Here is a 22062-nt window from a genome sequence, read left to right on the forward strand (position 1 = left end):
AGAACTTCCACATTCTTCATGAAGTCATGGTATTTGGACAGATTCTGCTGTATGCTGTAATTAATTTTCTTATCTTGGCCATGAATTAACTGATAAAAAAAATTTGCTATATTAAAGATATTCCATGTCACAGAAAGTTTAGCAGAGTAATTTGGGAAAGGTCTGTGCTTGAATATCTAAAGCAGCAGGTCAATTTTTGTATTTGAGTGACACATGGTATTCGTAAGAGAGCGCGGTGATGGTATGAACTGTAGGACCTGTGTCAAGGATGTGTGTGATGACAGGATCTGTCTAACGGGGGGATATTTATTACGCAGTCTCACTGCTTGACACCTGGAAAAAGCCGTGTACACCGTCAGTCGTTTGAAAGCACGTTTGGGTCCCATGCTGTGCCAGGCGCATCCCCCTCTGGGAGTGACCGAGGGCAGCCCCCGTGTCCTGCCCGGCTTTGCGGGGAAGTGCCCAGCCCGGGTGCGGGAGGGCTCGGCGGCGGCCCCGCTGCCGTGCCCTGCCCTGCCCCTGCCCCTGCCCGGCCCGGCCCGGCCCGGCCCTGCCCGGCGCGGGCGATAAAGGCGCGGCGGCGCGGGCGCGGCGGGGCGATGGGGGCGGCGGGCGGGCGGGCGCTGCTGGCCGCCGTGGGGCTGCTGTCGGCGCTCAGCGCCGCGGGCACGCTGTTCCTGCTGGCGCAGTGGCGGGAGCTCGGCGCGGCGCTGCGGGAGCTGGAGGCGGCGGGGAACGGCTCCGCGCGGGGGCTGCCGCCCGGGCCCGCGCCCGCCGCCCGCGCCAAGCGCAGCCGCCGCGGGGAGCGCGCCCGCGGCGCCGTGCGCGCCGAGAGCGACGAGATGCTGATGATGCTCACCTACTCCATGGTGCCGGTACGGCCCCGCCGCGGGGCTGCGCTCGGGCGGGGTCGGGAGAGCCGGGGCTTGTCCCGGCGGCCGCTCCTGCCGCGGCGGCTTTACCTGGCGGGGATGCTCTGCCCATTGCCCGCCCTGTGAATGCTGGGCCGCGGAGCTTGCAGAGAACCACCGACTTTACAAACTAGACTTTTACACAGGGAGGGGAGTTGGGGGGTTAGTGAAACTCCAAAATTTCGTTTCAATAAGAAGTCTTCCAGTCTCCGACGTTTCTGGTTTTAAAAACTAACACTACTAACAGAACTCTTCGTGTGTTTTGCATGAGGCACTGGACATCTGCTAACACTACTAACAGAACTCTCGTGTGTTTTGCGCTGTTCAGCATCGCAGCATGAGGCACTGGACATCCGCTGATGTCTGACATTTCTTTGAAACTGAAAATGCCCTTCCAGTAAGTGTTAAATTTGAGGTGATATTTGATGGATCAGGAGAACTGTATGTCCTTTCTCTGGCAGAACAGCACAGTTTTTTGCACATCAGTGAAAAGGTGATCTTGCTCAGCAGCAACTAATGTCATGTTAAAAAATTACACAGGTTATATAGCTGGAAAATTTTTAATAGATTGAAAAGCTTTTGAGTTTTGAGTTAGAAGAAATGCAAGAAAAATATTTAGTGGAAACTGTCCCAGTAAGGATTGCAAATCTATATGCACAAAAATGTAACTCAGGCTCTTATTTGAGTATTAATGTTGCTGGTTTAAAAAATTATACACAGAAAATACCTCTTCTGTCATGTTTTCATGGCATTTTTGTTAATAAACTATTGCTATCCTCATTTTATAGTGATAACATCTCCATTAATATTAGGGTTAATGAGAGTGTCAAGCACAAGTGTTCATACCATGGAGTCTTGATAATGACTTTGAGTTTTAGAATATTTTTTTTTTGTTTTTTAGCTAGGCCCTTTAAGTTGTTGTGCTTTGAATTTAGAATTGCAGTGCAAGACCTGCAAAAAGCAAAAATCTGTAAAGTCACATGATTTTGTACTTAAAACTGTCTTTTAAATAACTTATTTTAAGAAGTCATCCCTGAATTTGGCAGCTGCAGTTTGTTTTGCTCTATCTGATACAAATTGCTTTTTTGAGTCCAAAAGATCCATGAATAAAATTACTGGGGAAAGGATCCTAATCCTGATAGGGCTTGAAGACAGTCAATGCCATTTACTGCTAGGTGCCCAGTCTGGGATCATTAGTTGCAGGTGAGTGTCTGGATAATTTTGGCAGTGCCCATTAAATGTGCTAATCTGCTGTCAATAGGTACCATGATTACAAATTACATTAATTTTATTGCCCTTTATACTTTGTGTATATTTGAACAGCATGTGGCCAGACTGTGCACTTGTGTCTCTGAATGTCCACTGTGACTACTGCTGTGTGTGATGTGCTTCATTTATATCTCTGTATCCTGCAGGGAGCTGCTTGGGAGGGTTTGATGCCTTTTTATTCTTACTCCCATCAAACATTTTTCATTCTGGCCACTGCTCAGGAGAGTGTGTGTAACTGTGCACAGAATCATTTGCTCAAGGGGAAAAAAGTCCTTAGAAAAATATTCAAGCACTCCCTCCTCCCACTCCTGCATTTCTGTATTTTGAATCTAACTCCCACCAATGTAATTTGAAGACTTGGCTACTTTTGTAGTGTGAGACAAAGTTCCTCAGAGTTGGTGGGATGGCCCCTGTGACACTGGTGGCCCTTGCTGAACGTGGGCCTGAAGAGAGGCTGGGCTGAGCAGGTTCTCCCTGCCAGGGCCACTGCAGGTACCAGTGTCCCACTGCCCTGCACAGCCCCTGCTCAGGACACAGCTGTGGTGCCCACTGGTCATGAACCTTTGAAATAACCACAGGCAGCAAAAATCATGTCAGCTCTAATAGCATGAGCATAGTTTTTATTCAGGGCCTCTTATTTAAGTATATGTGTATTTATCTTGCAAGCGAGTAAAAATAGGAAACTGGCAAATCTGCTGCTGCAGAAAGGCTGATGGGGGGTAACAGGCCAGTAAGACTCAAAATGTGATTTAAGACAGTGCAAGAGATGGTGGCTACCAATTATCTGAGTAAAATTTCATAGTTTGGGGTTTATTTTATTTTTTTCTACCATTTCTCCATGAGAAAATGAAGATTTTAGCATTTAAATAAGATATTTTTATCTGTAGCTTTTCTTAGTGATGATGCTGGTTGTGAAGGGTCTGTTCATCTTTCATAGCTAAGCTGGAGGTTTTGTCACAGGCTATTTACACTTCTTGAGTGCCATGTTTTTTAATTGTCACCTGAGTTGCACTGACGGGTAAAAGTAGTGCTGCTGAGATAACTGGAGGGCCCCAAAGTGAGCTGTAATCACTTCAACAACCTCAACAAAACTATTTAAATTAAAATGCAGCTAGAGTGCACATGGACAATATGTATTTTACAAATTACAGGGTAGGTGCCAAGTGTTTCTGAGGAGTGTGAAGGAAAAGAAAACAAACTATTATATATTCTGATATTCAAAATCAGTTAACAATTCTCAGCTAATTTAAACTGAGTCTAAAATTTTAAATGTACTGTTCCAGTACAGTCTGGAATCAGTACATTCTCAGCATGTATCAGACAGAACAAGAACTCATTGTCAAATATGGTTTGGTTCTGCAGCAAAAGGATGCTTTCCATTAAACTAATTGTCCTCTATTTGAGTCTGTTAGATTTGGAAGTTTAAACTAATGATGCATTTATTTTAAAAATAATGATTTTTAAATAATATTTTAAAAATAATCATTGACAGTGGCAAATCATCATAAACCTTGCTAGCATTAAACTTCAATCTTTCAGATTGCCTTGCACTTGTTCCTTCTGTCTTTTGGGACTAGTGCATTCCATTAATTTCTATTAATTGTAAATATGAGTAACTGCACAAAGATCAACAAATGTGCAGCTCTGGGTAAGTGGTTCATAAATTACCACACATTGCACAGCCCTGAAATAGTGACCCTTTATTTTCTGGCTATAAACATTAGACTTTCCCATAGAGAGTTGAGGGACCTCCAGAGTTCATGGTTTTGTTTTGATGAGTAGCAAAAAGTTTTAGTGTTGACTCTCATTATGCAGGACATGCAAAGTGAATGTTTGCTCAGATAAGAACTGTGTTATTTTGTAAAGATGTCTCCTCTATTGATAAATTTTAGTCTACTCTAGATTAAAAGCATCTTTATGAATGTGTCTTCCAGCTTGATTTAAAAAAGACTTGTCTTTTTGCTTGAATTATTTTGAGTGGATGAAGGTCTATTTCAATTTTGCACATCTTGGTTTTTCAAAGATAAGAAATTGCTCACTTGGAACACAGATCATCTTTCCCCCTGGGTATGCTTCATTAGAAAAATTTCCATCACTTAATGCAAATATAAAATAAAATTGAATGGAGTTTGTATTGGCTGATAACTGGATTTTAATACCTTCTACTAGAGATAGAGTCCATGCATGGACAACCACATGTGTTCCAGTAATGTGTGAAATCTAATGGCTAAGTGATGTATGGAGTTGTCTGCCCAATATTTTATTCATATTTTCAGTAAGGATTAAACTGAGGTCTTTTGAACAGAACACTGCCCAAAGGGATGGATGTGTTACAGCATTCTGAATAGCTTATTCTAATAAGCACAGAAGGCCAGTTGTATCTTTGGGTTTGGAATTATTTCTGTAGGCAAGGTGAACCAGATACTTTTATGAAATACATTGTTTTCAACTTCAATTTCTTTGCAATATTAGGTCCGAGTGATGGTGGATTTGTGTAACAGCACAAAAGGGATCTGTTTAACAGGTATGTTTGCTGCCTTAAGCATTACACCTATGTTACTTCCAGGAACCCAGAATCAGTGTTTTCAAAGAAACCGAGGTCAATAATCCTGTCAAAAAACTGCTATTTCTCAGAATTTTAAAAAAGGTTAATATGTACTGCTTTGGGACTTATCTGTACCCTCTGAATATAAATGCTGGAATTTAAGGAGCTCAATTGATGCTATTTGGAGCCATTTCTCTTTGACGTAATTTTCATAAGCAAATCTTTTAGACTTGAGTGTTTCAAATACCAGTTGAGATTTAGTCATAATATTTTTGCATATGTCACACTCCAGGCCTAACACAGGAGGAATATGCAGGGGGTAGAAACGTGCTTCCCTTGTTACAACTGCAGTGGAGCAGTGGCACTGAGTGAAGTCACAGGTCACCAGTGAGGACCTGGAGCTGCTGATGGCTGAGTCATGAGAAGATGTGGAAAGTTTTGTGGGGTTTGGTGAAGAGTGGTAGTAGCCAATTTAAGAGCTACAGTCCAGCTTTGAGGTCTGTCACAGAATGAATTGTGTTCCCTTTGGAAATGAGAAGATGAGAAAGAAGCCAGTTTTTATGAGTTTAAAACAATGCTTCACTTGCTGTCTGATTTGAATTTTCAAATGGCAACAGAGTCCATATGACTCAACTGATTAAACATCAATGAGAACTACCATTGTACACACAGATAGTAAATAATATTTCTGAAGCTGTACATCAGTTCTGATTGCAACAGTGGCTGAACCATGGACAATCTAAGTTTTGGGGGTTTTTTGGGTTTCAGACTTGTAAATTCATGTTTCTTGGTGCCTTTTGCACCTTTTTCTCTCTTAACACCACTACATGAGTGGCTTTCTCTGCTGTAGGCCTCAATGACATTTGTGGCTTTTCAAGCACCTTTCTTATGTATCTTATGCTTGTACAGGGAGCCTCAGCTTTAGGGATGAGGAAGTAATTAAATGCACTAATGGATGTAACATACTGTGGAAGAAATGGCCATTTACTGGAAAACTGACAGAAAGATGTTAACTGATATTACTGCCTGTACTGAGTAAAAGGGATGGTTCCTATAATGGTATTGTAAAATGGTTTTCACTTTACTCATAATGCTTTGTAATTAATGCTGAAAATTGTCATCTTTATGGAAATCTAGTAATTACTGTTATTTTCTGTTGTAGAAAGTTTGGTTGAAACAAGACAGTATTTTGGCTGGATAAAAATGTTCACAGTTAATTTGGTTCTTTAATTGCAGCTGTCACCTCTGTAGTCCCCATTTTTTCAATTTTTAAAATTTTTAATGTGTATTGGGGATCACAGATGATGAATCACAGACATTGTTCGGGTTAATCTTTCTCTACTCTTGCCTGACATGTTTGCTTCTCTTTAGGGCCCTACATCTAAGCTGTGTAAGAGAGTGAGATAGATTTTTCTGTATTACAAGTTTCTGACTGACTGAAGCAAGTCCAACTTCTAAATGTACCAACCAGTTTCTATGGGAAGCTTGATCCAGACTAGAAAACTATCACATGTGAAAAGTCTGGCTGTTGATATGAATGACAAGACTTTTTTTTTTTCCTATTTATAGTCTGAGTCCTGAATTGCAATGAAATATCTGTAAAACACAGAGAAGTGTGGCACGTATTTTTAATGTGTATTTCCAACAGGATTGTTAATTGTGACATTCATCAGTATTGTACAGCCAATATTCTTCCACTAGAAGAGGTTTTTGAAGAAAATTTACATAAAGGAAATATGACTGTGAGGTGTCTTGTATCCATGGCTTTGTGAAGGCACCAAGGCCCCTGACAGTGAGGTTACATTGCAGAGGTTGTTGCCAAACCTTTATCAATTGAAATTTGCAAAAAGCAAAATATGTATATGTAAATGTGTTACTCTTTTGGCAAGTATGACTTACTGCTAATGTTCAGATAGTTATTTATGATACAAAGCAGTTAAACAGACACTCATTTTGAAATTAGAGATTTTCTTATGCTTTTACTGTTCTGATCTAGTGCTAATCAGTTCAGTTTGGAATTGTTTTGTTTTCTTGCTAAGTTAAACTTACCATTTCTTCTTTCTTGTGTTTATTTTGTTTTTTTTTCTCTTGTTATAGGCCCCCCAGGACCCCCAGGTAAGACACTTGGACAATTGCAGTAACATTTGGGGGTAATTGAAACAGATTCCCTTCTGAGAGAGGGAATGTTTTCAACAGTTTAATTTTCTAGTGGAGGGAGTAGAACATTTGATCAAAACTAAATTAATATGTTTAAGTAGCATCAAAGTGAAGAGATGAATTTATATATTAACCTCCCAAAGAAATGGATATTTTTATTTAACATTAAAACTATCTTTTAAAAAAATACTGGTTACTGATTACAGCCTCCCACCTCCCCCATTACTTTTCCTCCTTTCTTACTGAATTCTGTCTCAGTTCTCACTGAGATGGTTTCAGGGCTATGTTATGAATGGTTACTTGTTTTCTTTCTCTGCTGCTTAACCTGTGAGTCTGCTTGGAATAATTCTCTATCAGAAAAGTATGAGTTATGTTTTGCTGGGATTTAAATATATCTATAAATGTGCTGCATGTAAATATAGTAGATTTCAGGGTAACTTGCATTTAACAGTGAAAATTCAGTCATGCTGTTTGGTTTGATCAGGGCCTCCTGGGCTGCCTGGCTACAATGGATCAGATGGAATCCCAGGAACTCCAGGACAAAAGGGAGAACCAGGAGTAAATGGAAAAAGAGGAAAAATAGGTACAGCTTCCCTTCGTATTAGGTTACAATGCTGCTTTGAAAGCCAAAGAAATCACAGCTATCCAGCTAAATACCAGTGAAAAATATAACTAGAGTGAATATGGTTTGTAGTAAAAGTATTTATTAATTGGTGCTTAATACTGGAGTAGTGCTCTTGATACTGAAATGGTTTTTATTTCTAGGTTTGCCAGGACCAAAAGGTGATCAAGGACAGAAAGGAGAACCGGGAGAAATGGGTTTACCTGGCAAGGATGGTATGCCAGGAGGAAAAGGTGCAAGAGGATCCAAGGGAGAAAAGGGGGATGCAAACAATGATGTGATATTAGAAGGTATGGAAAAGTGCTCTTGGAAGTTCTCTTGCAACAGTGTACTTGACAGAAAAAGATATGTTCCACTTCTGAAGCATGAATGTGATCTGCAAGGGCAGGACCAACCTGTACAAACAGGGTTTATATACACAGGGAGGTCTGAGTATTGCTATGCACAGGAGATTGTTTTCTTTGCAAAGCAAATCTTCACAAAAACCTTTCTGCTTGACCTTTGGGTTGAAGCGTATGTACATTTCACCCTTTCCAGAATGCTTTCATACATTTGACTTCCTCCTGCTCCTTATTTCAGTGTAGTTTTATTTTTCTATTAGAAAATGAGGGGCAGATTTCCACTCAGTAATACACGAGGCAGCCGAATATAAGCTGTGTAAAATTACAGCAGTGTAGCATCTAAAATTGTAACTCTCTAATGGGCCTGTAATCCAGACAGATAAAATGCATTGATGTCCTACTCCTTGTGAAGTTCTTTTCTAACAAACAGCATTTCAGAGTTTATTGCACCATATTCTGTACTCAGGAACCTCTTAAGAAAGAGAGGCTGTTCTGTGGACACGTACAGTTCTCTGCAGGTTTTTCTGCTGCCTGGGGAAGGGCTGTGTCCTGACACTGCATTTTGTATACAGGTGCAAAAGGTGAGCCTGGACCACCTGGGCCCCCTGGACCTCCTGGACCCCCAGGGCCTCCACGTAAACGTAAAGGTAAAGGCAAAGCAGAGCTTCGGGAGAACACCTACAGCAGCAAATGCACAGGTTGGTGCTTTCCAGTGTTCTTTTCCATTAAACCAAGATTAAACCATTGCTTTAAGGCCCAAAACAATAAGCATGAGTTTAGTTTTGCTGGCACCACTAAAACTGCATAAGCCTAAATCTGCATAAAGCTGAACATGTGCTCAGGTGCTTTGCTGAAATACAGTTTGTGTAAGGCAGCAGGCTACCTTCATGTAAGTTTTTTAATTGTGTTTTGCTAATACTCAGGCAAAGTATTTACAAATTATGTTTTCTATTAGGTGGGATAAATTTGGAAAGTAAGAGAAATGCAGTTGAAATTTTTAGCTTTTAGATAATGAATATTTAATTTTAGATGTAAATATAAACCCCTGATTCTGGACATTGGAGTGTCAGAACAGAGCCCAGGGAGCTTCTTTACAATGGACAGGAGAGAGCTGGAGCAGAAATATCATCCTATTTGAAATTCAGAAATGCATGAACTGTTGTATGAGATAATTGGGCCATTTGCTCAGGTGGCCTCTTCTCAAGTGTTGAAACAAACTGAAATGCTTTGCAGGATAAGCTCTCTGATGGATTTCTGATGGATTTTAAATTGCAGCAGGAAAATGGGAATTATACTCAAATAAGTCTGCAAAGATGAGATCTTCTTTAATGTACTTTTAGGTTTTATGACTCAGCAAACCATGAGATCTTATTACTAAAATTCAATGAATAACCCAGATTTTGTAATTAAATATTAATTACTCTTTCAAGGAAAGAAAATACATATGCTGAATTACAATTGTAATTAACTTTTTGCATAATACAAGCCTGGCTTTTTCTAATTAAATTTTGAATCTGGTAAAACCTAATTTCTTCAAGAGAAGAGAATAATACCTGCACCTGGTAGTGCAGGTAAATTTTTTTCTCTCTGGTACTTTAGTGAATTCTGGAAGAAACAAAACATCTCTGCTCCATCCTTCCCACCTTCCCCCAACAGACCAAATGAATAGCTTTAAATGACTTTTAAACTCCATTAACTCTCAACCAGAATATTTTATGTTAGGAAGCGGCAGGATATTTATCTTGGTTTTTGATGGGAAGAAAGTAGTGAAAATTTCCCATAAGAATCTCTAATTGAAAACTGTCTCTTTAATATTAGTTGCTTTCTCATCCATGCAGCTGCAAGTACTGTAAATATTCTCAAAGGCAAATAGTGCACTCAGCTCTGCTACAAACACTGACCTGGCCCTTGGCTATCCTATAGTTTTAGATAAACTGCTGTACAGGGAACTGCTCCTGAAGTCAACTGCATCTATTAGACTGAGCCCAAGAAAAATCAGCTTGTGCATTGCAATTTATAATTTCTGAAGGGTGATTTCATGTTTTGAAATATTCTCGAAGTATTTTGGGATCAGAAGCTGGAAGGGGATCTCGAGGGATTGGTAAATTCTAGCTGTAGGCATTCAGCTTACCACGTCTGGGTGGATTGTTTGTACCTTACTTGGAGATACACTGTGATCACTTGCAAACCTTCAATGTCATCTCACCAAATGCCCTAGATAATGGATGGGAGAAATACATGTTGTTCTTGCTCCATCTTGGAGTAATTTTCTTCTGTATGAACAAAAGGAGAATATGACCTAAAGGAGAAAACAACAATGCAATATTAGCTGTCCTTTCTTTCCTGAATGTCATGGTACCCTTTCAGCATTACTTTATATTTTTTACCTATTTTTAACTATCTTTGTCACTTAAACTTAATCACAGACCTGTAAATCCTAGAAATATATTAGGAGGCAACAATGTAAATGGATATATAAAAAATGTGCAGCCTGTGTGTCAAGCAGTGTGAAATGCTGGAGATAAAAGTTAAGAATGGAATTAGAAAACAAGACTACAATGAAACCAGCAAAAAGCTGAGAACTATTCTCTGTGGTTATTCATTCTAAGAAACTGAAATGTGCCACATTGTTTTAAGGGCAGAAGAGATACCTGGCTTTAAAGAAAAGGGTCCACAAGTAATTTAATTCAGGCATTGTTTTAACAGTGAATGCTAAGAGAAAATCCAGACAGCTAGTCCTTAAATTATTGTAAGGTGGAGAAAAATATTTCCAGGTGTTTGATTCTAATGTGATTCTAACAATTTCTATGTGTGTAAATAATATAATGTGTCATTTCCCTTAGCTTCTTTAGTGGCATGGATATCAAGCTCTTGCATTATGTACTCAGTGCATGTGTTACTGCTTTATTGCTCTCGGGCATTAACAGCATGAGTAAAACATTCTGTGTTGCCTACACAAGCCACCCTCTCTACTGGTATGTGGGGAATTGTGCATGAAGGTTTTGAGTTTAACAACTACTCCTTCCCATGAAAATGCTTTTTGTCTTACTACTAAATCAGCCATTTTCCAGCTACCTCAGCTGCCTGAAGTTATCTCATAAAAAGGGAAACTCTCTCTTCCTAAGTGGCTACTCAGAAATTCACAGCTAAGGAACTAAATCTGTTGATTTAATTAGTTACTTCTCAAAGTTGACTGTCAGCCTGAAGGCTTCATTTCCTTGGCAGAAGTGAGAGTAAGTCTTTTATCTCATTTTTGACCACACCAACCTAAGCATTTTTTCTTCCAGATGAAGCAAAATCCTAGTTGTCATTCTGTTATTTTAGTGGAGCCACTGATGAGTCCATCTGCCATGTCGAATAGGGTAAAATATGTCATTTTTCTCTTTCTCCCTCCACCCTAGATGAGATATGCGATGTACCAAATGATGATACCCTTGCTGGAAAGGCTGAAGACAGAAACCCAGGTCCTTCAAAAAAAGCTGGTAACCTGCTACAAAGTGTGACTTGAGTACTACTTTCTCCCTGTCACAGATCATGGACATGTGCTTTTTTCCCCACTAGAATGTGTCATAACGTCTGTAGGAAGTCCTGTTCGCTTTGTCAGTGTACAGCAAACTTTTGGAACTTGGATGAGGGAACCTGCAAACATAAGTGATGAAAGGATTTGGCTCACCATGCATTTTTCAGGTATTTTTAGCGGTTGTCACTGACCAAAAATCTGTTGTTATCCTGACATTGCTTCCTCAATCATTTCAACCTAAACTTGTAAGAATGATGAGTTTTTAGCCACATCTTTTTCAGAATATTTTCCATGTTACCTGTTAAATACTTGACTATACATATGGTTGTAGGCATTTGTAGTACCTTTAGAGTATTTTCAGAGTCAACATCAGATTTTTAGAATAGCTTGATATTTGGGTTTTTTACTAAATCAAAATTTAAATGTCTATTGTTTGCAGCTTTTTATACTTTTCTTTCAAGAGTTTATGTTTCCTATAGCTTTACTTCTCTAAATTGTAGCTCAGAGTTTTGCCTTTTCATTTAGCTAGGCATGAAAATGAGCCAACTGCTGCATAAGCTACATTTAGAGCAGGAAAATGTCCAGGACCTAAGTGGGAAAAGGAAATATTTCTGCATACACATCAACTGTGTTCAGAATGAGGACCCATTACATCTGTGGGAAGCAGGCTCTTGATCATCTTTTCTATAGATTCCTTTTGTGTGTCTCTGGATTATTTTTTTCACATTCCAGCAAGTTGAATCACTACTGAAAACACAAATACAGTTGTTTGTTTGCTAGTTGATTGAGATAGACTTTCAGTACAGACTGAGCTTTAGTATAGAGATCTCAAAATTAGCTGAATAAAATGATTGTCCTTTTTTTCAACATTTTCCTCTTTGTTTAGGAAACTATATAAAAGAATATGAAAATTCCAATGCCTTGCTGAATGATAGCTACAGGATCATTAACATCACAGGATTTTTCTATGGATGTGGTCATGCAGTACAAAACAATCATCTCTACTATCAGAAGGGAGGAACTGATGTCATTCTGAAGTAAGTCAAAGATAGCTGGCCTAAGACAAGTGAAGTTGTGAAAGGAGGAGCAATGGGTTGGAGTACCAGAGCTGAAACTCAGAAAAGCAGACAATTCTCCTTGTAGCATTTTGTATTTCTTTTTGGTCCTATCTAAATAGGAAGAATGGAGGAATGGTTCAGAGCTCTTTCCACAACAGAACAACTCATTCTTTCCAATCTGGAACTAGAGTATGGGCCACCAGCCTTCCACTTTGTGTGTGCAGATGTTGTGGGAGGAGAACTGGGAGAATAGCTCAGGACCACTACTCTGCTGTGACAATTCTTTAGGCATTGTTCAGCTCTGTGTCTCAGGGGTTCACCTCTGCAGTTACCATGTCACAGAGCAATAGGTCCCCCAGGATGAACAAGATGTCATGTGCAGAGAAGACAACAAATTCTCCTCTTGGCTATCCTGGGATCCAACAGGTTCTATTGCATTGCTGTGGGTCTTCTTCAACTTGGAATCTTTGCTGTGTTCATAATCACAAGAAATGAGAACTGACTAAAGAATTTGGGTACCAGAAGGATTAGATTTAGAAGAATGAGCTGTGCACCTACCTGCATCTGAGTCAGAAGTGGTTCAGCTGCAGTGTGGGAGGTGTAGGTGGGTGGTTTTGTGACCGTGGCCTACTCATGAAACGTGGCTTTGCAGGGCCCTTGCTGTGCTCTGCTCTGGCTCAGCAGGGAATGCTGCTGGCACAGAGGGGAGCACTGAGGCACCTGCTGAGGACGGGGCGACCTGGAGAATTGCACATTCCGCTGGGGAGGAGTGGCTCCAGTGTTTGAGTTCCTCATAATAAGAAGTTTCTACTACTTTCCTGATATATCTCCCTGAACTAGAACTGAGAATTACATCTCTTATTTAACTTTCTACTGAGGACAAACACAAATCAACCCCCAGATCTCACCTTGTGGGAAGAGCCAAAGACAGTCCAAGGGCAAGTGAAAGATTGCTTGTGCTTTCAAGTTCTTACACGACTCTGATGTCCGAGCCAAGAACATTTACTATACTTTGATGTCTGTTCCCAAGCAGGTGTGAGTGCTGCCTTCCTATATTCATGTGCATGCCAAGGAATGTGAGCAAGCTGCAAGGATTCTATAATATTTAGTCTGCCAAGCACAAGCTCACTTTCTGGCAGCCTCCTTTAAAGAACTTTTGGCTTTTTCTCTGGTAGTAGAAAAAGGCCATCACTGTCCTAAGCAATACATGGTGATAGGGCAGAGATTCCTCACCTTTTCTTGCATACCATTAATTGGGAAATGCCTTCGTGTACAGAGGAACAGAAACTATTTGTGGAATTTTCAAATCCTGAGCTCCGTAAAAGCTTCTGGGAGTTGTTGTATTGTTTTAATGGAAAGTATAGGTGAGGATCTGGTTAGTTCATTTTGCAAATGTTGAAAAAAACATTCAAAGTGAGTTTCTTGTCATATTTAAAAGCTGGTAAAACTAGGTTTGTCTGATCCTTGTGAGGTTTTTTCATGATGGTTAGACCCCCAACATTGTGATTGTTTCATTTTTTTTGACTCATTTCATAACATGCTTTACTATCTCTCTAATTTTTAACTGACTTCATTGATATTAGTGATCAGAAAAGTGTTTGTAGCTTGAGTTCTGGTGGTTGATGAAACTATTACACTATATCTTGTTATTTACCCCAAGATGTCAGAAGGTTAAAAAATTTTGGAACCATTTGGAATTCCAGGTTGGACTGTCTCTGACTGGGGGAGCCCAACAGAACCTGGGAATGAAATCTAACTTTTTTGCTACCTTGAGGATTTTCATATATAACAGGAAAAGATAGGGTGTGGTGTGCTGCAGAAATTGTACATTACTAATGAATCTTGAGGTGCTTTCTATCTTGTTAGCTTTTTATACAAAAGAATCCTGAAGAAAATCTGCCTTTTTGACTGACTAGTCCTGTTAAAGTGTGTCCTTCTAGCCCTTGTATGAGGTTATTTATGGATGTGAAGCAATTAACAAGATTAACAGGGTTGACACATGTATTTCTCAAGTCTCCTCCTGCCTTTAACTGTTTTTTTATTTCACATACATGCTGCTGGAATATGGAGTTGCTGCAGGTGTGAGTTTTCCAAAAGCTGAGGAAATCTAAGCTGGGTATTCCTGACTTTTCTTAGGATGATTTTTCCAATAGATGCTATCAATGCTGCTTAAACAGAAAAACTGTTCTTCCAGTATTGTATGTTCCTGGATCTGAACTTTTCCTGTGATTAAGCCTGTCTTTTCAGAAAAAATATTTGCAAGTGTAGCGGATTCCTTTATTGAGTAGTGTTTTTCCATCATCTCTTTGAAGCATGGAGCTATACAGTGAGAGAGAAGTCAGATACTGAAACATGATTCTTTGCAGAAGGCATTATTTAAAAAGATAAAGCCATGCTCTCCCTGCCTTTGCTGAAGCCCAGTGTTATTGGGTGATTAAATGCTGACAGTAGATGTGTCTCAGGAGGAGCTGATTACTGTCCTAAACCAGTAGAGAAACATGATGTAGCCGCTCACTGCTCCTGCCCTGAGATTACTGACCTATTAAGGAATCTCAAGGAATAAAAACAATTTTATACATCAGAGATGGAAGTATTCAGACTGTCCCATTGAGGTCAGCGTAAGGTCACAATTTTGGCTCTTGCAAAAGTAGGAATTTAATTCCTTTCATGTCTACTTGGGTAAACCACTGCATTATCTGAACTGTTTTCATCAGAGGAACTCTAAGACTAGGTGAAGCTGCCCAGAATTCCTGCTGCTTTGGTCAATCACATTTTCTCCCTTTAGTTCCCACCTAGTCCAAAACAAAGTTTTGTATAGATTCCATTTTGCAATTTTGGGCCTTCACTTGGTATCCAATTCTTTTTCATACCCATTCCTTTTAGTTGCTTCTTTCATCCTGGTGATAATAAAGCTCATAGACTAAATAAAGTGAAACCTACCAAAAACAAATCCATGCTCTTGTGCACCTTTGAGATTGGTTGTTACTCTGTATTCTTCTCTTGATGTTTTGGAAGGTTTTTTGAGAACTTAATCTTAAAAGACATCAGAATGCTCCTTGAACAAGCATTTTCAAGAACACCTCTATCAGTGATTCACACCCATCACGTGTGTGTGATGACCCCTGATCACCTGTATTGAATCCTTGCCATATCTCATTTCAGATTTGGGCTCGATAAAGAGTCGCTGGGGACCCTGCTCATTGAAAATGCCTTACACCAGGGCCGGAACTACCTGTTCTCTAACTCCAAGACGTATTTCAACATAGCAGTGGATGAGAAGGGTCTTTGGATTATATATGCCTCAAGCACTGATGAAAATATAATGGTAGCACACGTTGATGAAGAAACATTCTCAGTCATTCGGCACATCAATACCACCTATCCTAAGTCCAAGGCTGGTAATGCATTCATAGCATGTGGCATTCTGTATGTTACTGACATTAAGGACATGACAGTAAGTTTTGCTTTTGATTTACTGAAAGGGAAGCAGATTGATGCAAGGTTTGAGTTACGGTCTTCACAGTCTGTTCTTGCTATGCTTTCGTACAGTCTGCGAGACAGGAATTTGTACACGTGGGAGAATGGAAGCTTAATGGTATACCCAGTCCATTTTGACAGATGAATATATTTCCACATGCCACCTTTGACTACAGGATCTGTTTAAATCTCTCTGACATACACATGGGGGTCTCTTCACTTGGTATAATCTGTTTGCTGATGGTGGTTTGTAAGTGTGTATGAAAGGGAGATCAGGTGCCTTTGTATAAACACACTTCAATTACACAGGCCATCCTCATCTTTAAAACAAATTGTTGTTCACTATTGCAGATGGCACACAGCATAGACATACTTCAGTTTTTCCCGTTACTCAGCTGATAACTGTGTCTAATGTACATTGATTATTCCATGGTCATGTGCTCAGCAGAGACTATTTGTAACTTTTACTTACAATCATCTCTGCAATCATTTTCTAGTCAGAGATGATGGTCTAATATAAACATCTAAATAAGGAACTTTTGTGTACAAATACCTTTGTCACCTTCATTTAATTTCCAAGGATTCTGTGTGACCATTTTTTCTGGACAAAGGTTTAAAGCTGTTAAAATAATAGGACTGCAAATACTTGTTTAAATAGGGAAAAAGAGAAGAAAGCTTAAAATTTGACAAATCAAATCAAATGTGAATAATCAAAAGCAAAATCCAGCTAAAGGAAAATGGGAATAATAACATTAAATACTGAATAGAGATGAATTGTGTTTCTTTAAAATTAAAGACATAACCTTTATGATTAAAATTTCATTTTTAACAGTATTTGAGTTTTTTGTGTTGCTGCAGACTCTTCCTTGGCTCTCACTGCCATGCAAACTATACCAATATAACTTGCTTATAACTATTTAATAAGGCATATTACTAAAACAAAATGTTCCCACATTCATCCACACAAACGAAATCATAAAATGAAGGGATACTTTTTTGCTGCTATTTTTAGAATCATCATACTGCTTAGTGACTTATATGTTGTTAACCATAAGTCTGAGACTGCCAATTCACATTCAGATTTTTAAGTTAAAGGTGAGAAATAATAGGAACTTTTTTATTTTAATTTTGTTCTGGTATTTCAGATTTCTAAATTTAATGTTGGAACAAAAACCTCTACTGTTGTTTTATGTATCTGGATTCAAATCATGCTCTTGGAAAACCCCTACCTGAATTTCTAAGCTGCCTCTGCATATTGCTAAAGTTCATGGAGTGCACTCAAATACTTAGAAGCAAAGTGTTATTTAAATCCTGACCTGCACTGTTCTGTTTAATACCTGTGTGATCCAGGCCCTGTTGAGGGGATTAATGAATTTGGGAATGTCTGTGCCTGCAGAACCTTGTTTAGCAAATGTGCTGGAGGAATCCCCCTGCTGCAGCTAAGCTCCTGTGACACAGGGATGGCTGGGCTCTTCTCAGGACACTTGCTGTTATCACTAAGGCCTTGCATGCTAAGGAGAGAGATGCAGAAGGGAACAAAAAAATCATAATTAATACTTTGAACGAGTATATACATCAGAACTCACAGACTAAAAAGTCTATTCATACCAGTGTGACACTTCACACTTCAGAGCTACAATTCTGTGGGCTGTGGACTTTTGTGGGGGGGTGTGAAGTTTTGGTTGGTAGTTTTTTTCATGTTTGTTTGATTGTGGTGTTTTTTTCAAAAATTGAATTGTGGTACTAATACCACAATACAGCTAAAATACCCCTAAAGTCAGCAATATACTCAGGCAAACACAGTTCAAATCAGATGTGATATTTTCTAGATAATGTATCTATCTCAAAGCGTGGTAAACTTCTGCATAACATTGTTGAAACACTTGGATCAATCTCTTGGAAAAGGAAGGGCAGGAAATTCTACCTCTTTTCTTCTTGCAGCTGTGGAACTTAATTCTGTTAACCTTGCACTTGTCAAGAACAGCTGAAAATAAAATGTAAACAGCTAATATTTTTTATTTCAGTACAGTCTGAGGTCAAGTTAAAGCTAACTCAGTAAGTATCCAGTCAATGTACTGGAGATTTAGATAAATCTGTTTAAATATAAGGAAGAGTTCTAGAATGGGCTATTTCATGAAATAAAAGTAATTTATTTAACTTACAAAGGGAAAACTAAACAGTGACATTTACCCTTCTTTCTTTTCATACGTCTCCTACTTCACAAGCTGCAATTTAAAATCACCTTTGGAGAAAGGTGCTTTTTATTCTAGTATATCTTACAATACAGCACAGACATCAAAATTTCATTGGAGGAATAAGACAGTTTGTTAACATTTAAATACACAGACATCCATTCCAGTCCTTAAAGAACATGTTTTTTGTTTACAACAGAAAAATACATCTGACAACAGTAGCTAGTTATATTACAAGCAAACAATATTGAACTCTGCATAGTTTATACAATATACTCTGGTAATAATTTAGTTACCAGTTTTATCCACTATTTACTAGCTGGCCACATAAAGCCTGACATTCATCTGAAATGTGGCATTATATGTTCCATTGGTATTCTCTTAACAGCTTCATTTAATGAAGTATTTTCTGAACAAATGACTTTCAAAACTCAAAGCTGACTAGAATGCTGGATGTCTTCACTACAAACATTTAGTGCTTACAATACATTCCTAAAGTAAAGGCAGGTGTCCAATAGAAAACATAGCTCAGAAAGAAAGGAAAATACTGTGCAAATTAAACCCCATTGCATTTAAAAATGTATTGATGTGCAAGTTACAGTATCAACTGTGCAATAATACTAACTGGGAAAAAAAATCTCAGCATAAAATGATACATCTCTCACAGTACGTCCTTGATTGCACATGTTCCACGGCGTTCGCATCCATTACACTTTCTGCAGAAATCAAATACACTGAGTACCCTTAATTAAAACTAAACTATTTTACAATGAGAAGTTGTATACATGCTTCATTTAGTGGGAAAAACCAGAATAAAAGTAATCAAAATCATGTCAGAAATGCTTACTGACTTGTAGAGCCACAGTGCTTGTGAAGTGACTGACAACTGCCAGGATCTTTATAACACTCACAAAATGCAGCTTGTGGGTTACTGAGCAATAACTCCCCCAAGACCAACAATACTGGGTTGAATTCCTTGCTTTTACAATCCAGTACATGCACTTCCACTCCAGTGATCCTTATGGGCATATTCAAAATACACCTGTTGTAAAAGTGTTGGTATTCTCCCCATAATACTTAATGCTGCAGTAACTGATTTGAAAGGAAACACAATGTGTTCTTTCCACAGTGCATATCACTGTGTTTTTAGCTACTCATAGGGACATTATAGAAACCAGGATTAGCTCACAGGATGCTACAGAATGTCAAAAATGCCTGAAGGTACATTGAAAGCATTGGGAAGAACCCTCATTTTCAGTGTGCCATCTGCTCCACAGGAGAAGATACGATTGCCTTGCACAGTCTCAATCTGGGTGACACCAGCACCAATATTTCTGAAAAGGGATTGCTTAGCATGTTCATTTTTAAATGAATGAATTAAATTGTAGCCAGTCAGTCTCCACACCTGTATCGAAAGAATGACAAAAGGAGATCAATATTAAAGGATTTGTATTTTCCACCCTAATGTTTCAGATTCCTGGCTGTTCTAAACTCTGTTGAGAAAGGTAAAGGATATTTTTTTTGTTGCCTCATTGCAACAATTACTATAATCCCAAGAGTCTTGAGAGGCTGCTGATGCAGTGTAAGGCTGCCTTACTGTGGACCAGCTGGGTATTGGGCAGGGTGAAGCTTCCCCATGTTATCTGATCAGAGTCCTTCTCCCAGCTGCCCCCATGAAAGCTGCAGAAATGGAAAAGGTTGCATTTTCATCCAAGATCACTGCTGTCAGCTTTCCAGCAGCTGGAAATGCTTTCCTGCTAATGAATGCTGCAGATAGTAATTAATTAGTGTGCAGAGGGGTAGGAAGCACAGCTGCCTCTTGTGCCCTAAGTAGCAGGAGCCTCAGCAAGGTCAGGCCATGAAAGCTCCTGTAAAGCAGTCCTCCAGAATAGGAAAGAAACTGTATTTACCTTCTCTTTACCATGTTGTATTTCCTTCCCTTAGTATTCAGGTAAAATGGCCCTTAAAACAGGGACTGTATTTCTGTGTGGGGTTTTTTTTTTGTTGTTGTCCTTTTTTTTTGTGTGCGTTTGTTTGTTTTGTTCATTTGTTTTCATGTTGGTGTTTGTTTCTTGCTACTCTGACCTCTCAGTAGCTGTCTGGGGCTATAGCATCAGGAGAAAAAATTAGAACTTGGAGATACAGAAACTTTACACAATGTTGAAGTTGCTGAGCGCCCCCTCCCTGTGTTACAAAGAAATGTCCTACAGCAAAGCCAGAACATTTTTAAGTGAGAGAAAAACAAAGGTAAGATTTCAGAACCATGCACTTTGCATTATCTACTTAAAATCAGTGTCACAATTTTAAGAAGTCTATTCTTTAGAAGAGAAAAAAAACCTACTTGTATATTTCAGTACATTTCAGTTTGCAGTATAAATGTAAAGCAAGCAAGCTATATATCAAGCGTAGGTTTGGGGTTTTGAGGATTGTTTTTGTTTTGTTACTGCATTTATCTGGCTATTTCCATAAGACAGTACACTACTTCAGCCAAACAGCCTCCTCCAGAACCCAGCTCCTCCATGCCTTACCTTCATGTTGCCTTCGGCCGAGCCCGTGACAAAATAGTCCTCGGAAGGATCCAGTGCAAGGGCCTTAACAGCTGACTCGTGTGCTTGGAAGGTGAACAGGCTTTGCCTCTGTCTGATGTCAAAGATGCAGATATATCCCTTCCTACCTCCAGAAATGAGCAGTTGATGCTTGGGTGCATACTGAAGTACTGTGGCACCGTGGTCATGACAAGTGAAGGCTGAAGAAGAAGGATGTCAGAATTTAAAATATTTGAAACTGTAAGTAGCTCTCAATCTTAAAATACCTTTCTTCTAGAAATTGCTACCTGAATATTTTCTAACTCTGCAGACATATTCCTTCATATGGGTAATGTCTTATCAGCTGACAGCTTAGTCCTCTCTTAAGAAATACCTAGATCTAATGCACAAGAAAGCATGACATGCAGTCTAAGTTACTTTAGAATACAGGGTCATACCTGACTTAAAATTTTGAGAAAATATAAAATTCACCATATGAAGTTCAGATAAATTCCTGATTTAGAAAAAGTATAGCTGATCTTGAGCAACCTGGTCTAGTGAAAGGTATCCCTGCTCATGGCAAGGGGAGTGCAAAGACATGATTTTTAAGGTCTCTTTCAACCCAAACCATTCTATGACGTTCTTCATACTTCTCCATATAGAGCAGATTACCATCATGCTAGAGAATATGTAGAACCAGGTGCATGTATCAGTGTGCAACACAAACTTAGATCTGTTCCCCAGTACAAGATCTTCCCCTTGCACCAAATGCACACACAAGCTCTATTTCCTTAGTAAGAAGCAGAGGTTCAATTTTCACCACAGCACTTACCATGTATAAGACTGTTACTAGATGAAACCAAGGTGTCCCAGAGGCACACATTTCTGAGGGAGAAAAATCCAAAATCATTATGGCCTATTGCCAAGTGACTCATGGGGTGACATGACTTCAAAAGTACTCTCATTTTATGTCAGTCTAGAAGGCAGAACTGAACAAACTGCAGTTATTGGAGAGCATTTGCAAAGAACTAAGAGTTTTAATTATTTTCTTTGCTCTTTTGTGATTCTTAGTGGAACTTTACCTTCTACCCTTAAAATGTGTACTGATCAAAGGTTGTGGCAAATAATTGTAGAAGTTATTATTTTCAAAGAAAAAGAATTATCCTGCTTTGCTGAACAGATTTCTACCCCGCAGCAACAGCATCATGTCAAAGTAGTTACATTGGGAATACAACTTGAAAAAACTGGTTAATTATTGACCACTCCTCACACAAACTAAACTTGGAAACAAGTAATTGAAGAACAATCTTCAAAGAAATTATCTGGCAAGTTCAAGCTGTAACAAAACTTATTACAATGAGCCTTAAAATGTCAGCCACACATTAATGCCTAAGAGTTTAGCAAGTTAAGGGAGATGAAAAAGTAGTTTTGAAATTCTTCACTGT

General features: G+C 39.1%; 2 protein-coding genes across 6 annotated transcripts in view; one reads left to right on the forward strand and one right to left on the reverse strand.

The window, feature by feature from the left end:
• The first annotated feature begins 782 nt into the window (after positions 1-782).
• GLDN (gliomedin) lies at positions 783-16531 on the forward strand. Its single transcript, XM_021537460.3, has 10 exons — positions 783-875; positions 4653-4704; positions 6823-6840; positions 7367-7465; positions 7648-7794; positions 8418-8543; positions 11247-11327; positions 11407-11532; positions 12252-12402; positions 15586-16531. The coding sequence occupies exons 1-10, from the start codon at positions 843-845 to the stop codon at positions 16043-16045; spliced, it is 1293 nt and encodes a 430-aa protein (XP_021393135.2). The 5' UTR covers positions 783-842; the 3' UTR covers positions 16046-16531.
• A 1498-nt stretch (positions 16532-18029) lies between these two features.
• DMXL2 (Dmx like 2) overlaps positions 18030-22062 on the reverse strand; it is a 47995-nt gene continuing 43962 nt past the window's right edge. For all 5 annotated transcript variants that reach the window (XM_021537464.3, XM_021537462.3, XM_021537463.3 and 2 more), the window contains 3 exons: positions 21450-21502; positions 20621-20838; positions 18030-19497 (listed from right to left, as the gene is read on the reverse strand). In XM_021537464.3, coding sequence (XP_021393139.2) covers positions 19288-19497; positions 20621-20838; positions 21450-21502 — 481 coding nt within the window. In that variant the 3' untranslated portion in view covers positions 18030-19287. The remainder of the gene's footprint in view (positions 19498-20620; positions 20839-21449; positions 21503-22062) is intronic.

The sequence above is a fragment of the Lonchura striata genome, chromosome 11 (genome assembly GCF_046129695.1).
Source record: "Lonchura striata isolate bLonStr1 chromosome 11, bLonStr1.mat, whole genome shotgun sequence".
Lineage (NCBI taxonomy): Eukaryota > Metazoa > Chordata > Aves > Passeriformes > Estrildidae > Lonchura > Lonchura striata.